General features: G+C 40.6%; 1 protein-coding gene across 5 annotated transcripts in view; it reads left to right on the forward strand.

Moving 5' to 3' along the window:
- Nucleotides 1-14,603, forward strand: part of PTPRZ1 (protein tyrosine phosphatase receptor type Z1) — a 130,586-nt gene that overhangs the window by 61,604 nt on the left and 54,379 nt on the right. For all 5 annotated transcript variants that reach the window (XM_048501314.1, XM_048501315.1, XM_048501316.1 and 2 more), the window contains exons 5-8: nucleotides 1,001-1,096; nucleotides 1,365-1,431; nucleotides 5,608-5,765; nucleotides 8,677-8,827. In XM_048501314.1, the coding sequence (XP_048357271.1) occupies nucleotides 1,001-1,096; nucleotides 1,365-1,431; nucleotides 5,608-5,765; nucleotides 8,677-8,827 (472 nt within the window). The remainder of the gene's footprint in view (nucleotides 1-1,000; nucleotides 1,097-1,364; nucleotides 1,432-5,607; nucleotides 5,766-8,676; nucleotides 8,828-14,603) is intronic.

Consider the following 14,603-nt stretch of genomic DNA (forward strand, 5'->3'; position numbering starts at 1 on the left):
GCTTATCCTGGTCATGTCCAGCTTTCAAGATTCTCAAAGGATTTTTGAAATACAATGCATCTGGTAAGCACAGTCCTTGCAGATTCCAGAAAGGAAACCAGTCACTTAACAGTGCAATCCAAACCTTTCTATCTCCACTGAAGTCAATAGGCTTAGAAAGGTGTAACTCTGCTTAGGATTGTACTTTTACATGTGCAGTCAAGAAAAACTTACATGTATTGTGTCATTTACATTTGAAAACATTTTACCCAAAAAGTTAAACAAGTGTACACTCTACAGCCTAGTGTTAATAAAGTTCTTTAAGTCAATTGATTTTCTGGCTGTAAACGTTTATTTATAAATCAGCAATTGTAGGATATGTTATCAGCAACTATATGCCAGCAAGTTCTAAAGTCACTCTGTAAGCATCATATTTTAGATGTATTCACTACGCAGGTTTTTGGTCCACTCACACACATCTTGAAATCTTATTGGTTATAGTTGTTGTACATGAGGCAATCATGCAGACAAATTATTGACATTTCAGTGGTCAGCAGATTTAATTATACTGATTACAATTAGTTATGTCTTAGTCCTACCTTAAACTGAAATAGAATATATTTCATTTATGCATTTACCAACAGAACAGAATATTATCCCTTCAGCATTCTTTTCTGTTTCACGTATCATTTCCTCCCTAACATGAAATCCTTTCTTCTATACTGGATAATTTGGCCCCATTTGTATGCCCTGAGGTTATCATCAGCTCTGCCATCTGTTTTAGTTGGAGGTGACAATTAACAACTTCCAGTCCTGTTTGCAGGGTTTGCTAACTCTGTTCAGTCTGGGGCAATGTGCGTTTCCAGGCATTGTTTGGATCATATGGAACAGGGTCCCTTGTCTCTCAGAAGGGTTTTATCTGAAGTAAATTTATATACTCTGTGTAGTAATCTTTGTCTTTATGAATTTACTTTTGGAAAGCTTAATTGATATTCCTGAAAAAATATTATTTTATTTGCAGATGCAAATCTACTGTTATGATGCAAATCAATTTGAGAATATAGATAAGGCAATTGAAGGAAATGGAAAAATAAGAGCTTTATCAGTTTTATTTGAGGTAATCATTTTTATGTGCATTGGATTGCTTTACCTTTGGAATAAAATATTTTCCATCTTAAAGATACAAGTTGTAGAGTGGTATGTATGCATGCATTCTTGCTCGTTCACTTTCTGTGAGAAAAATTACTGTTATCCACTTCCATATTTTGGCATGCACTGAAGAATGTGCAAAATAGTAATACAAATATATTTCTATAATTTAAAAAATTAGAAAACATTGAAAATTGAATTTTACTTAATAAATCAGTCAACTTTTTTTCCTTCAGGTTGGTTTGGAAGATAATTTGGATTATAATTCAATTATCGATGGAGTGGGTAGTGTTAGTCGCTTTGGTGAGTTTGTGATGTTACTTGAGAAACAAACAGCTTGATTACCATTACCTGATGAAGAAGAATATTATTCTGTTTTCAGAGTGCACATTTTAGTCAGTAAACATGATAGTTGTCGAAAGCAGTTCAGGTCGTAGCAAAATGCTATGGCTTATTTTTGCTGGTAATGTTTAGTGCTGTAAGATAAGAACAAAAAGATGTTATTAGAACTTAGACTATTTATGGCAATTATGTGAAAAAGAAACATTTTGATTTTTAAAAGTCAATATGTTTCATCACTGAAATAAATGGATTAGATCCAGTTGGAAAATTTTTACTTGTACTATAGTTTGTATGCAAACAGAAATGGTTCCTTTGCTAAATCAAATCTATATTGTGCTAAATCAGATTTATAACAGGTAGAGGTATGAACCATTTATATATATATATATAGGATATACATATACATGTATATATAGGATTCAGGGTTATTGGATCTGAAAATTTTCAAGAAAAAAGCCAAATATCTGTTCCATTAAATATTTCTTCAGCTTTTTTTCCCAGATAACCAAATTTTTTTGGCTTCATTAAAGTTTATGGGGAAATTTTTCATGGTTCAGAGGGGCTGTTCTTCAATGTAGAGGGACCAAATTTGCAGCATAGCTTCAGGTGACTCTCCTTGCAAGAACCACTAAGTTTGCTAAAGTTTGGGACAGGAGGTACAATTTTATGGGGCCCCAAAGGATATGCCCCCATCTTCCATTGGAGTTTTCATTTTTTCCCCCAACCAACAATAGGACAAAGAGTAAATGTGTAACCAGCACACTTCACAAAAAAATAAAATAAACCAAGTTATTTAAAAATAAACCAATTATTTCAAATTGTTCAATGGAGTGAAACCCTAATGACCACTCCATTGGCCATTTCTGCACGGCCAAAAAACAGTGACCTAGGGATGGAAAAAAACAGCCTCCCTACAGCTGTGTGAAGGCCCCCCAAACGTCAGGAAGATGCCATTTTCAAAACTCGATCAGGGAGCAAGTTTTTCCAAACGCAGCATCTTCCCGCCGGCGTGGTGACACTTTTGGCCCTTCTGGTGTTTGCGAAGCACTTACCTTTCCGTCCTGTGCAGCTCTGGATGGTTAGAAAGACACGCCCACACTGCCCTCTGGCCTCCGGGGTCAGAGGGCAGCATGGCCATGTCTTTCCAGCCATCCAGAGCTGCATAGGAAGGAACGGTATGTGCCTTGTAAACACCCTGGGCAGCTCCTTGCAAAGCTGCCCCTGCGGGCAGCGGCAGCAGCAGGACTGCCTGCACAGGACCGTGCAAGTGGTCCTGATGCTCCACCGGTTTTATTTAAGCCAGTGGGAAGCCCCTGCTCTGGCCGTGTGGAAACAGCCTAACTTTCTACTCCCACTTCTTCCCTTCATCTTTACAGGTTGTTGCAGTCCACATTAGCAGCCCAACCTCCAGCTGGGGATGGTGCTGCTGTTGCACCGCCTCCTTCTGGGAGGCAGCAAACAGAACCCCGCACCCCCAGCCTCCATAGGACCTCATGGAGTTATGCCACTCTTTTGGATGGCATAAGTCTGAAACCCTGGCAGCAATGTTCCCAGCCCTAAAGCGCAGGTGGTGGACCCAACTTCCCAAGCCCCCTTCACTGATGTTCAATTGGATACCAGTGTTGCTCCGCAGCAGTGCCTGCTTCCAGGTTTTGCTGCTGTGAGGTGCTCAACTACTGGCTCCTTTGCCATCTCTGCTGGCGGGGATGCCCCTTACAGTGGTGGAGAGGGCAACCACATCAGTGAAGTCTGGCACCACTCCCACAGCCCATTCCCCCGCCCCAATTTGGATTGGGCTTTCCGACTGTAGAGGCCTAACAAAAATGTAATGCAAAATGCACTTCAGCTATTGGCCAAAAAGGAAAGCACCAGTGAGCTCTCCTATTATTTGGCTTATCTAAATGCACACCACATGTTGCCTTTTTAATGAAGGAAGTCCTGTGATGTAGCCTACAGTTCCACTAGCAAAGGCTGCTCACCTGAAAATGACCATAATGAACCCATTTAGTTATAATTGCTAATAAATCTATATTATTTTGTCTGTTCATTCTTTAAAGCTGCACTAAACCTGTTTCATCATTACATCTTGTCACAGAAAATGCCATATTATGTGAAAAACTATGTATTTTTGTCTGTTCTGCCAATCAATATAATTGGATGACCCTAAATTCTGATATTTACATGAGAGGGAGAAATATTTTTCTCTGTTTTCGTCACATGAAGAATAATTTTATAAATCTGTATCATAACCTGTCATTTCAACTAGGAAGTTCCAAACACTTTGGCTTTTCTTGGTAGAAAAAAACCCCTGATCTGATCATTTGGTTGTTTTGTATTTTCCTTTCTAAACTATTTGCAGTTCAGTGATGTGCACTTTAAGATGTGTTAATTAGAACTGTACACATTATTCTAAATTTGGCACAGCATGAACTTACAGAAATTTTACCAGTATTGCATTCAATTCACTTTTCATAATCCCTAACATAGAATTTGCCTTTTTACTACTACTGCATTCAGCTTCATATATTCATTGAACTATCTACTGCACACTGAAGTTTTCTTTCCTGTGTGATCATACCCTTTTCAGATGTTTGCATCACTTTGCACTTACATTGAATCTACTTGATGAAACCATCATAATTATTCTACATACGCAGCAGTGGCGTAGGAGGTTAAGAGCTCGTGTATCTAATCTGGAGGAACCGGGTTTGATTCCCAGCTCTGCCGCCTGAGCTGTGGAGGCTTATCTGGGGAATTCAGATTAGCCTGTACACTCCCACACATGCCGACTGGGTGACTTTGGGCTAGTCACAGCTTCTCGGAGCTCTCTCAGCCCCACCTACCTCACAGGCTGTTTGTTGTGAGGGAGGAAGGGCAAGGAGATTGTAAGCCCCTTTGAGTCTCCTGCAGGAGAGAAAGGGGGGATATAAATCCAAACTCTTCTTCTTCTTCTCTTATGATAATGTTTAAAGAATATATAAAGATTGCAGCTGGCGCCAGCCACCACAGCCTTTGCCAATGCCAACGAGTCAAAGAGGAAAATACTTCCCTTTGCTTGCTCCCCAACCCCAGGCCACAAAGGTTGCCCTGGACAAATCCAAAGGACGACGAAGAAGAGGAAGAAGAAGAGGAATAAGAAGAGGAAGAAGAGGAGGAGGAGTTTGGATTTATATCCCCCCTTTCTATCCTGCAGGAGACTCAAAGGGGCTTACAATCTCCTTGCCCTTCCCCCTCACAACAAACACCCTGTGAGGTGGGTGGGGCTGAGAGAGCTCAGAAGAGCTGTGACTAGCCCAAGGTCATCCAGCTGGCATGTGTGGGAGTGTACAGGCTAATCTGAATTCCCCAGATAAGCCTCCACAGCTCAGGCGGCAGAGCTGGGAATCAAACCCGGTTCCTCCAGATTAGATACATGAGCTCTTAACCTCCTACGCCACTGCTGCTTCTGGGACTCTTAGACCTCTTTCAGATTACGCCGGTTGTCATCTGTTATTGGTCCAAATCCATCTAAAATGCTCTGGCCATTTCAAACTGTGCTGCTATTTTTTCCTGCCCTTTTCTGTGTTCTTTTTCAGTTGTAGCAACAAGCATGTCAGCTATACTGCTATAGCACTGTAATGCCATAGCGCCGTGGTGGCGAACCTATGGCACTCCAGATGTTCATGGACTACAATTCCCATCAACCCCTTCCAGCATGGCCAATTGGTCATGCTGACAGGGGCTGATGGGAATTGTAGTCCATGATCATCTGGAGAGCCATAGGTTTGCCACCACTGCCATAGCACTATATCTCAAATCTTAGAACATTTTTTTAAAAGCTGGAAAAAATCTTCCAGGCAGAAATAGACAAACAAAAAATAGTGGGCCTTTTGGAAGCACTCGTGACCACAGGGCTTGAGTCTAAGTGACTTTTGTCACATAAACTCTGCAGCTTTCCCCCCCCTTTCCTGAACTGCAGATTGTACCATAACATTTACTGAATTCTGGTCATAATCTGCAGGCATTGCCTGCAACATACAACCAAAATAAGCTTCAAGGGTGTTGTAGTTGTTAAACAAATGTTATGGCATCATTTTATTTTATGTAGTCTTGCTTTAAAAATCCAATCATTGTTTGCTTTTAAACATTGTTTTCTAGGGAAGAAAACTGAACTGAACCCTTTCATATTATTGAATCTTTTGCCAAATTCAACTGACAAATACTACACTTACAATGGATCTTTGTCAACTCCTCCCTGCTCAGAGACAGTTGAATGGATTGTATTTAAAGACACTGTTAACATTTCTGAAAGCCAGGTAATGTGTAACCCATGTAGAATAAATATTTGCTCCAAATGGCACAAAACACCTACAGGCAATTTTTGTATCATGGCTAGCTGGCATGTTATTTAAAATCACTTTTCATAGGCACATCTACAAATTAAAAATCTGTTTCCTACTAAGATGGATTATTTACACACAAAAAACCTCATGTGGAAGCAAAACTCTTGGATATAGATATATCATCTGTGCAGATTATTTGACATTTGGGCCATAAGAAGTTTATCAAGTGAATCAAATAATAAGTTGTTAAGCAGTGGAGGTGAAATCTGCATGGGACTTGTTCAAGCACATCATTTTCCAGCTGGCTAACAAAGGTGGCTAGGGCTACAATCCCAATTAGACTTTCCAGGGAGTAAGACCCAGTGAATATCATTGGACTAATTTTGAGTACACTTGTTTAGGATTGCTTTTGAATCAAAAAGTGTATGTTCCTGGTGAATAGAACATTGTCTACATCTCTGTGCTTTCAGATTGTAGTCATCAAATTTAGCATATCGAACAGTAATGCTTTATATGACTCAAGATGTTACTACTTGCATCTGAGGGACAGTACATTTTCCCCCAAAGCTGGCTTGGTAATTAGGGATTTGGATGATGGTCATTTTACAAGACAAAATTATGCTATGACACATGTGATCATCATAAAGTCAAGGTGGTATTGTTCTGTTCATTGGAATTTGATGTTTTCTGAATTGTAAATATTTTACGTATTTATTTATTTATTTTATTTATTTATATTTCGAACTTGTAGGCCGCCTCTTCCCCAAGGGGCTCGAGGCGGCTTCCAACATGGCTGTTCTCTGACAGCAAACTCAACAACACAATTTAACACTCTTAAAACCAGCAGCAGTCACATAGTTTAAAACAACTTAACAATATAGCTGTTCAAACAGTTTAATCAGCTCGAACAATTCAACGGTCTGAACAGTTTAAAACAGCTTAAAACAGTTTAAACAGTTTAAGGCAGGCGCCCATTCCCAAGGCTAAAAGGGAGGAAAATACATAGTAGAGGAAAGAAGGGAGGGAGGAAAACGGCGGGCCCAGATGGAATCAACAGTGGCCCGACCGAGGTGACAAAGGATGGAAAAATGGCAACCTCGGTTTTAGTTCTATTGATAACATTTCTATGCCTCCTTTCCATTCAAACATAGTACCCAAGGTGGCAAACATCAAAACATTAGAAAATCTCAACATGAAACATTTAAAAAATAACACAGCCTTTAAGTAAACGTGTATATAAAATAGTTAAACAATTCAGTAAAAACATAAAAACACACATGACACAACTCGGGAGAAAGGCTAATAACAAAACAAAAAAATCTTCACTCAGCAGAAGAAAACAGTAGAGAGATGGATTTCCCAGGGAAGGGAGTTTTAGTATTTGGAGGCCATGATGAAGAAGGCCCTTTCATGGATTGTAACCCATCTAGCATGAGATGGTGAGGGAACCAAAGCAAGAGCTCTGAAGATGACCACAGTAGATGGGAATATTCGTATGGGAGAAGTCAGCCCTTCAGCTATTCTGGCCTCAAACCATATAGGACTTTAAAGGTCAATACCAGCACTTTGGATTAAATAAATCGGGGGCTGGTATAGATGGAACAAGACTGGAGTGACATGGTCCCTACCTATTATTTAAAGAAGCTGGGTGTGAATAGATATCAACAACATTTGAAACAACTCTGCATTTAACATTGAACACAGACCGGGCTGAGACTTAATACCATTTGCTGAAGCACTTTCCTTTATCTACTTTTTTGGTAACATCTAAACTAGAGAGGAGTTTTGGAGAACTCAAAAGCTTGCATACAATTAAATGTAATTTGGTTGGTCCAGATGAAAGGTATTAACGGAATTGTGTTCCGGTATTGTGTAAAACAGCCCTTTAAAACTTAACTGTGCTACAAATGTAACTATGCTACAAAGAGGGCAGAGGGGAGTTGTGCTTACATGGGAGTGGGGGTAGGAGCAATGCCCTCATAGTTTTTGCATTGCCCTGTCTTGTTATGCGTGGGTACAGCTGCTATAATATCTAAGACAAGGAAAAGACATTTTACATTTCAATAGCTATTCATTTGAATATTCAGATAGAGATAGATTTGTATGAGCTAATGTGATAATTTTCTTAGGTTTGTTAGTCTAATTCCTGAAATTAAAAGAACTGGTCTTCTTCCAAGGGATGTGGTCTCAGGCCATGAAAAATGATGAAACATAATGTATTGTCGAAGGCTTTCATGGCCGGAATCACTGGGGTGTTGTTTGGTTTCCAGGCTGTATGGCTGTGTTCTAGTAGCATTTTCCCCTGATGTTTCGCTTGGCTGTGAAGATGCCAGCCACAAATACAGGTGAAACATCAGGAGAAAATGCTACTAGAACACAGCCATACAGCCCGGAAACCACACAATACCTTGATGAAACAATGTTTGGGGCACCAGTAAGAGCACCAAAGTTTGTCTCTATTATAACTTTTTGTTTATAAGCTGATTAATGCCCTGGGAAGATAATGCAGATCAAGTGCATTGCATGCTGTTTTTCTCAGAGCAGTTATTCTAAGATGGTTATATTAAGATGGAGGCAATTTACTGTAGAAGAAAAGGTCAGTCAAGATGCATTGAGGAAGTTGAAAATGGAGACAGCAAACTAACCATTAAGTCTTGTGGACTGGAAAGGCTAAATTTGTTCATGTCTCTAATGAACAAAGAGATATTGGTAGGATCCAGACACATGGAGAGAAACTGAACATTTAATCCAGTCCTGCGTGAGTCACTGTGGAGTGCAAGTCTGCTATGATAATATGGTCTATTTATGCCAGTTTCAGGTTTCTAAAAATAAAATCTTCTGGTTTGTGTGTTTGCTTATAAAACTTTTCTACATTCTACAATAGCTGGCAGTATTTTGTGAGGTCCTTACCATGCAACAGTCTGGTTATGTGGTGCTGATGGACTACCTGCAGAATAATTTCAGAGAACAACAGCATCCATTTTCTGTCAAGATCTTTTCCTCTTATACTGGCCAGGAAGAAATTAATGCAACAGGTATTTATTGTTCACTATTATTGCTGACTTCAAATTTGACTATGTTTTCAAATGCAATTCAGTGCTTCTATAAGAAAGATAGTAACTTAGATCTAAATGTGCACATGCATAACACAGTCAGAAAATTAATAGTCATACCACTCATCTATTTGGCAGGTAATAAATTGATCCTTGCCCTACCACTTCCTGTCTTGAACACCTAATTTCTGAGATTGCCAGTTTTCTAGGTGGAACAGTGTGAATGCATTTATTGTACCTGTATCTGTGGAATCCTTGTGTATCCTTGTACCTGTGGAACTATATCCACAGCAGTAGTCTGCATGTTCACCTTTTGATTCATGTATAAATACATTCAAAGAAGCCTGTTTCCATAGGCATATATAACATTCCTAGAAACATCAAATTTGAACTTGCAGTGGGGAAAAAATAAAGTAACCATACTTTAAAAAAAATCCTTTCTTTAAAATGCATTTCAATAACAAAATAATGAATTCCCCATTTGTAAAAACAAAGGAACCTTGTCATTACAGAAAGAACACAAGTCTAAAAATATATATGAGTACCAACCTTATAACCCTTTTTGAGGATACCTAACTCTATGCAAAGCACTTTTCCAGCAGCTTTAAACAATTTCAGTTTGGTTGTACAGAATAAAATGTTATTGTTCATTACTAATATTATATGCTCATGTAAACTTCCTTGGTTCAGGCAAACAGGTCTCAGGATTAGGCTAAAATGGAGGGGAATTGATACAGCATGCCCCAAGGTTTGGGACAGAAATGAAAAGTGACAAAGCACCAAAGCAGGCAAAGAAAGGAAAATAGTGTCTGTAAATAAACTGAAATTATCAGAGTTTATTAAGGAAAATCAGATCTATGGGCAAATGATAAGAGCAATATTTCAGAACATTTCAGCACAAAATACAACTTTCCTTATCAATACCTACCCAATATTTACTCCCAAAGAGCAGAATGTACCTTAGAGAATTAGATAAAGGGAGCAAGGAGGAAAGAGAGAGAGAAGGGGAGGCATTAACCTATTATTTGGGGAGTTGCTTGGTGTGGCTTAGTAATGGACAACACACTAGCTAGTCTTCTGTTAAAAGATCAAAACCAAAAAGGATCCCACAGTAATTCCAGGCAATAAATCCAAGGTGCAAAGCTAGGTCTGATCATCCTGACAGAACCCAAAAGACATCTGCAACTTGGCATCAGGTATGGTGCACGATTATAGGATCAAACAAAATAGACTTTGCAGACTTTCCAGGAAGCAGGGAAAGCTGGGCAAGTCATAATTAGTGTTTCTGATTAGTGAAAGAGAGATCACAAGACAGAATGGAATAGAGAAGGAGAGGAAAAGTTGGAGACTATCAGTCACAGACCAGGAAAGGGATTTGGGCGTCTTAGTTGATAGTTCCATGGGAATGTCAACTCAATGCATGGCAGCTGTGAAAAAGGCAAACTGGGGATAATTAGGAAAGGAATTGATAATAAAACTGCAAAGATTGTCATGCCCTTATATAAAGCCGTGGTGTGACCGCACTTGGAGTACTATGTTCAATTCTGGTCACCACATCTCAAAAAGGATATTGAAGAGATAAAAAAAGTGCAGAGAAGGGGAATGAGGATGATTGAGGGACTGGAGCACCTTCCTTATGAGGAGAGGCTGCAGCGTTTGGGACTCTTTAGTTTGGAGAGGAGACGTCTCAGGGGGGGATATGATTGAAGTCTATAAAATTATGCATGGGGTAGAAAATGTTGACAGAGAGAAATTTTTCTCTCTTTCTCACAATACTAGAACCAGGGGGCATACATTGAAAATGCTGGGGGGGAGAAATAGGACTAATAAAAGGAAACACTTCTTCACGCAACGTGTGATTGGTGTTTGGAACATGCTACCACAGGATGTGGTGATGGCCACTAACCTGGATAGCTTTAAAAAGGGCTTGGATAGATTTATGGAGAAGTCGATTTATGGCTACCAAATCTTTATCCTCCTTGATCTCAGATTGCAAATGCCTTAACAGTCCAGGTGCTCAGGAGCAACAGCCGCAGAAGGCCATTGCTTTCACATCTTGCATGTGAGCTCCCAAAGGCACCTGGTGGGCCACTGCGAGTAGCAGAGTGCTGGACTAGATGGACTCTGGTCTGATCCAGCTGGCTAGTTCTTATGAGACGGGAAAGTGACCTGATTGATCTGTTCAAATTAGAATTGGTGTAAAAGAATCTGATTGGCCTGTTTGAAGTGAATGAAGTAGCCATAGGTCTGACTGCCAGAGTGGATCAAAATATATAATAGCAATGGTGCCTTGATGTTGTTGGGTTGGGTTTACTCCACTGGACTCTTCTAAAAATCCTGCATGCCTTTCTCCTTCCTTGAACAGTCAGCCATTAGGATGTTGTGGGTTTTCCAGGTTATTTGGCTGCAGGACTGGAGTGAGGGGGAATGGGACCTGGGGCACGCTTGCGCCCTGCGCCCCTGCCACCCTCGCCACCCCCGCCATGCCATTGCCCCTGCACTGGCGTTCACCCAGAGCATTGCGCCCCCCCACCCCCTTGGCGCTATGCCACTGCATGGCCATGTTCCAGCAGTATTTTCTCCTGACATCTCACCTGCATCTGTGGCTGGCATTGAACATGCCAGCCACAAATGCAGGCAAAATGTCAGGAGAAAATATTACTGGAACACAGCCATACAACCTGGAAAACACACAACATCCTAGTGATTCTGGCAATGAAAGCCTTCAACAATACAGTCAGCCATTGTTTCAAGGAGCTCACATTGAGTGACACTTGTTCTTTTTACTAAATTCAGCCCACATCCATTCTTGGAAAATCTGGCAGTCCATTGTAGACTGGCAAAGGTGCTCAGAATGGTAGGGAGTAATGTCAACAAAATGGAGGTATATAAGTCTTGGCAACAATCTGTAGGTGAAATACTGCAAATGGAACAGATTCTACATTCTTTCTAAAGGTTTAATCTTTCAAGAAGCATAAATATATTTTAACAGTCTTTATTTCCAACAGTACTCTTCACCAACAGCACCTTCCCCTATTTCACAAAAAGTACTTTTTCCAATAATTTATACGGGTCAATCCAGAAATCATAAGGTATTACAGGGAATGTCTTGCTAGTTTCTGAATATTTTAACTATAAACTGGTGCTTCTACAGGGGAGAGTAAGCAGTAACTATATCAATTAAGATATTGATGCAGCCATACACACACTCAAATGATTTCAAGTTACCCATGGTAACTTCAAAATACTGTGATGCATGTCAGAGAAACATATTTGCTCTATCACCAAAGGATGACAGTGTAAGATTCAAGATATGAATACAGTTAGGACTTTACTTATTAACCCTTCTGGAAAAAAAGAACGAACGAACGAACAAACCTCCCTTCATGTTACAATATGGGATTATTCTAACTGTGTAGGCAACTTACTATGGCCAAAATAGATATTTTCAAATGGGGGGATGTTCCACCAGCTGCCCTCTCTCCCTCATTCAGGCAGGTGGAGAAGGATGTCAAGGGGCCAGAGTGCACAAGCACTGCCCCCCCTCCTCCTCTGGGCATGGAAAGGACACTGAGGCACCAGAGCACACAAGCCCCAACCACACCTCCTCCTCCTTTAAGTATGGAAGCAGAGCACAAAACCCCCAGCTGCTCCTCTTCCTCCTTCAGGAGGGGGACAAGGATGCTGAGGGGCTGCAGAATATGATCACTGACTGCCCCCTTTCTTCTCCTCCTTCTCCTCCTTCAGGTGGGCAGAGAAGGATTCTGAGGAGCTAGAATACATGATCACAGGTAGGCAGATGGTTCTGGGAAGGCTTCTCAGTATCGCTACCTACACAGCACTCCCAAACCTCATTGGAGAATGCTGCCCCAGAAAAGCTGTGCTGCCCCGGTGCAGGTACCGATGGCAGTCCTGCCTTTTTTGTTGGGGTTCTCACTGGGGCTGCCAGCAGCTTTCCTGTGGCTGCTGCTGGAGGCAGGGAAGGGCAAATGGGTTGGCCCCCTGCCAGTCCCGCTCCCTGTCAAAGTGTGGCTTCAGGGTATATGAACTTCATTATTATCGGCTGAGAGAACAGGAAGTATGACTGACTGACTTTTATTTCTTTGATTTGATTAACACAACATAGTTAACATGTCTCTTTCTGTGACGTGACATCTGGCAAGTGCTGATTGCTCAGACATTAATCTGCATTTTGTGGTGTAAAGGGCTTTAAAAAAACTTTCCCCAGAGTTCCAGTGGTTTCTTATCCCATCAGTCATTGCCCACTTGCTACTGAAAGTTGAGATCATGGGGAGTAAATTAGACTCCATTTATGTGCCTAAAATATGTAGTAAGGGTGAATGTTTTTAGCTTCTAATTTGTTGTGTTAACTGTGTATTTTGATTTATATTCTGTCAAATATTTTAAGACAATGTTTATATAAATGTTTCCATAGACAAGTGTAGAAATATGTTTAACTGGTTCATTTCTTACACCTTCAGTGTGGTATCCACTATAAAACATTGTAGGCTTAGAATAAAAACTTGGACAAGTTTTGTTTCCCATCTTCTGGGTATATAGAAACTGATCAATTTAATAAAGAAATTGATGTGTAAGATTGTATAGAAAATTAAAACTGACACTATCACAGGGTTAAAGTTTAATTTTGAAGGCTGCAGGGGTTAGTTAAATCACAATAGTTTATTAATTATTTGATATACTGTCACTGATATCACTGTATATCTGTTCGAGTATGTGTGGTGAAATACAGGAAAACAACATAATGCTTTTAGTGCCCTCTTGTGTACAAAAGGCAAATCACAGTGTTAATTAAAACTTCCAAGATTTTGAGAGCTTTTGTGAAATATACATGATTTTTTTATTTATTAGTTCCCATGATTACCTCTTTGCATTCTCAACATATTTTATTTGACTGCATTTACTTTAATAGCTGTGTAGCAAATAAAAGTCTTGATGAAGATGTAGCTAATGGCCATTTCCGCACAGCACCATTATAGGTTTCTCCCTTCACATGGCTGCCCATTTCTGTGAAGGAATCGAGTGAATACTGGAAGGAAATACTCCAGTTTGTTTCACGCGAGCCTTGGTCTTTTGTATTTACACCGCAAGCGTGTCAGTGCATGCGCAAACATCCTCGGTGTCCCATGTTCTGATTGGCTGTTGTTTTTGGGTGGCACTTTGAATGGACATCTCTGCCCTGCCTTTTGAATTGCTGGCTCCTGAATCCTCCTTAACACTGAACTCAAACTGACTGTTTCCCATCCAAACTGGCCAGTGCCACCCCCACAAAAGGCTGCGCTTCTGATTGGTCAACCCACAGCGAGTGAGGGAAAATGAAGCTCCCCCCTTTTTTCCAGTTCTGGATAGGGCCCGATGCAAGCCTCAACACGGCAAGCGGCAGCAAAAAACAATGGGGCACAGCATCACATCACATTCGCACTCACGTTCTCCTATTTTTGTGAAAAATGAGAGACTGCCTCTCCTCCCGTGATATGCCCACTAGCATTCGACCCAAAGTGCACATCTCCCTATCTATGCACTCCAAACAACCAGTACATGTACAGAAAAGAAAATAGGTACATTTTGGGACTCCATTCCTGATTAACCAGGCGAAATGGCACCTGGTCAATACCATGAGCAGAAAACATGCTTGGGAGAACATTTCAGGAAGGGCGGACTGCAACGGTCGGTGGCTCAGCAGAGTTGAAAACTGACATGACGTCAAGTGGGGAGATCAGGTGGCTGGGCGGGGAAAATA

Source organism: Sphaerodactylus townsendi, linkage group LG06, assembly GCF_021028975.2.
Source record: "Sphaerodactylus townsendi isolate TG3544 linkage group LG06, MPM_Stown_v2.3, whole genome shotgun sequence".
NCBI lineage: Eukaryota > Metazoa > Chordata > Lepidosauria > Squamata > Sphaerodactylidae > Sphaerodactylus > Sphaerodactylus townsendi.